Below are 3899 nucleotides of genomic sequence, written 5' to 3' on the forward strand. Positions count from 1 at the left end.
AACAGTCTTGAATTAATTCGACTCTCAATGAAAGCACCACTTGATCATGCATATTTTAACCGTGGGGTTTAATATGCCTGCTCAATACGTAAAGAGGGGTTTAAGGATCTTAGAACGTGGCTCTCCGGTCTGGCTACCGTGAATAACCCTGGCCCACATGATGATGTCGGCGGGGTGGCCAAGTGATTAAGTCCACCTCCGATAACGGTCGTCGATCAAGAGGCCCCAAATAAGGTCGTAGGTACCAGCTTACAAGAGACTAACCTGTTAACCTTGAAAAGATGCTGAATGATGCTGTTTTACGTAATGGGTATCGTATGTGATGGTTACGTAATGTGCTGTGTCCGGTGAATGATGATTAGGGTTTTTATTTATAGGCAAACCCTAATTCTAGAACCGTCCCAGATCATGATAATCTCATCCATAACTGACTCCCCCGAATCACGGATATAATTATGGAAAAGATATTTACTTGACAGCTAAGCAACCGCCGTACCGGGAACAAAGGCATTCGTACGCCGCATACCGCACACAAGAACACGCATACGCACAATAGTGATTGTCCGCATACATTTGCGGTGCGCCTGCGGGTTGCGGTATCATTACACATTTAGCCGAGCTAATGCACGAAGTTAGATTAATAATCTGGGATGAAGCTCCAATGACTCAAAGATATGCATTTGAAGCATTAGACAAAACATTGAGAGATATTTTAGGATCGAAACAAGAAGAAAACAGAGGCAAATTGTTTGGAGGAATGCCTATTTTGCTAGGAGGCAACTTTAGGCAGATCTTACCTGTCATACCGAAAGGAAAACGACAAGAGGTCATTCAATCGTGCATTAACATATCAGAGTTGTGGAAGGACTGTCAACTTTTCACACTTTCCCGCATAATGAGGGTTAACGAATATACAGCTGATGGTCAACTTGATACTCGAAAACACCTATTCAATAAATGGATTTTAGACATAGGGGATGGAAAAGTACCTGCAAAATCAAAAGAGGGTGAAGACGAACCAACATGGATACAAATTCCTGAGGAATTTATTGTGAAATCAGAGAAAACTCCCATTGAAGACATCGTCAACACAATATTTCTTGATTTCACTCAAAGACAAGATGATGAGGAATATTTGCGCGAACGAGCAATTTTGACCCCGAGAAATGATGATGCAGATGAGATTAACAAACATATGCTTAAAAGGATAAAAGGTGACGCAATGACATTTAAAAGTTCAGACGAGATTTGCAAGGGATCAACTGATGCACTAGAACAACATCAAACCTACCCAGTTGAGTTCTTGAATAAACTGAATTTCCCAGGTGTTCCTCCTCACAAGCTGAAACTCAAAATAGGACAACCCATAATGTTGTTACGAAATGTATCTCCAAGTGCGGGACTGTGTAACGGAACTCGGCTGATTATAACTGATTTCCAGAAATTTGTTATCCATGCTCGAATTATCACCGGATCACATATTGGAAATATGGTCATAATACCTAGGATAGTACTAACTTCTACACAAACAAAGTAGCCGTTTGTAATGCAAAGAATACAATTCCCTGTAAAACCATGCTATGCAATGACCATCAACAAAAGCCAAGGCCAATCTCTCCAATTCGTAGGTCTATATTTGCCTAAGCCCGTTTTCAGCCATGGGCAACTATACGTTGCCCTTTCACGAGTTACGAACCCGACTGGTCTTAAAATTGCCATCATAAATGACACTGATGATGAGTTCAAGCACCACACACGAAATGTTGTTTACAAGGAGACCTTCAGCAACCTATTTTAGCTAATATAGTGCAGGTACAAAGCTGCCCCTGTAACAAATAAGTAAACCTCTTATTTTCATCTTATATTTCACCAGATTAGTTACACTGCATTTGCTTATCCTTTGAAAACCAACAGGTTAATGATACAGGGTGCCTGGTCACTGTACATTTGTTTCGGTTCATCACTCCATTTGCAGGTCATTATTGTATCAGGTATCTTATTCTACCACCAACATATATTTTAACACGAACATCCTACATACACTACGCCCCCTATCGTATTACAATTTATTCGACTTGACTAACAACTACTTTTTAAATAGTTATTTGGATAGCCAAGCCTGCATCTCGCATCAATTGCACAGAAGGGCCACTTCAACAAGTTTCAGTTTCAAAAAAAAAAAAAAAACTCATGTGCCTTTTGCCAATAAGACACCTCTACTATCATGAATCATATGCCCCTGTCCATTATTTTTAACTCATTTGGTTGCTATATAAAAAACATTCAGCGACACTTGCATTGATGTCCACTCTTAGCTTTTATTATTGTTTAAATCATAGAATATCAGCTCACCATGTATTGACAATGTACACTCAATGACATGCAACGCGCTGTACCGACAATGAACGCTCTATGACGTGCAACGCACGGGCATTACACACTAGTATATTTATAAAATACACTTCACTTGTTAAACCATTTATAACTTTAAAATCTGAGAATTTGGGATGTTACATAATCTGATTATGATATGTACATATTTGAATTTCTCTCGAAAAATAGTAAATTTTTCATATAGATTAGGCGTGATTTCGATAAATGGATCAAAAGTTATGCATGAGTAGATTTCGGTATAACATTCGTGTTTGTTCTTGCTATTCTGAAGATGTATGATTTAGAACCAGGTCATAATATGTTTATAATGTATTCCTTTCAAAAAGAAAATAGTTTTTGATTTAGATATTGCACGATTTCGTTTTACAGATCATAAGTTATGGTTATAACATGTGATTTGAAAAACTGATTTGACCTTTGCTCATTTGTTTTGTGATTGTGGAAAGTTGATAAGTTAGAATTGTATGATCTTATGGGAATTGTTTTATAACATATTTAGGAAGGTACTCTAATTGACGGTAACATGATTTGAGTTGTTATGTGCAACGTGATTCTCCATTGTTGTCAAAACTGCTACTTTCAACTTTAACGAATAAATTGTACAAACTGTCTAAACCAATTCTTTTCAAATCTATACCAAAGGTAGCTTAACTTGTTATTAAATCCTCTAACTGAATTGGTATTGTTTTGAATTTTTATGATTCAATTATAAATATTTTTCTTTGACTATGCGTACAGAAAACAACGTCGGGAAACTTGACTATAACTTGAGTTTTGTGAATGGTTAGATACTATTATAGGACTTTTTAGAAAGCTTATTGTATGATGCTTTGATCAGGAACTTTACATGATGCCATGATTATTGTGATATGAGATATGACTAATTGTTTGTATGATCATGATATGTTTAGTGAATAATTGGTGAAACTTTGTATGATACTATGTAGCGGTTAAAATTTTGTTATTTTGCAAGTGTGTAATGTTTGACTTTATTTTAGATGTGTTGACTTTGGTCAAATATATGTATGTTGGGTAGTGGTTAGTTGTTTGAACACTAGTGATCATGATATGTATGTATGTTCTCGTTGGCAAGCGTCGATTTATTGGCGATTTGACTGACTCTTAGAGGCTAAATTAAATTTCATGCATGATTTAAAACCCATGAAAACTTGACTTTACCATTTTAATGGCGTCTCATTTTTATTTTTAATTTAATTTGTTTAAAAATATTTTCCTACTTATTGGCCGGAGGTCCACTCGGAAACAATATTTCTATCCGTCGAATAGAGAGAGGGATGACTTTCTCAACTTTTGAGAGTGTTTTCACTCTGGGTGGAGAAATGACTTTTCTTTATTCTCGAATATGGGAAGAATTGTCTACATTTTGAAAGGACTCGTTCATACTGATTATAAACGATTCACAATAGTTGATTTCATTGCGAGGTATTTGACCTCTACATGATACATTTTACAAACATTGCATTCGTTTTTAAAAGACAAACTTT

General features: G+C 36.3%; 1 protein-coding gene across 1 annotated transcript; it reads left to right on the top strand.

The window, feature by feature from the left end:
* The first annotated feature begins 661 nt into the window (after window positions 1-661).
* On the top strand, window positions 662-1537 carry LOC139870659 (uncharacterized). Its single transcript, XM_071858440.1, has one exon. The coding sequence runs from the start codon at window positions 662-664 to the stop codon at window positions 1535-1537; it is 876 nt and encodes a 291-aa protein (XP_071714541.1).
* Window positions 1538-3899: the final 2362 nt, after the last annotated feature.

This window comes from Rutidosis leptorrhynchoides, chromosome 10 (genome assembly GCF_046630445.1).
Source record: "Rutidosis leptorrhynchoides isolate AG116_Rl617_1_P2 chromosome 10, CSIRO_AGI_Rlap_v1, whole genome shotgun sequence".
In the NCBI taxonomy this organism is placed as follows: domain Eukaryota; kingdom Viridiplantae; phylum Streptophyta; class Magnoliopsida; order Asterales; family Asteraceae; genus Rutidosis; species Rutidosis leptorrhynchoides.

Bases quoted from the DNA above. Each gene is read 5' to 3' on its own strand.
- LOC139870659 (XM_071858440.1), top strand. From the start codon at position 662: ATGACTCAAAGATATGCATTTGAAGCATTAGACAAAACATTGAGAGAT.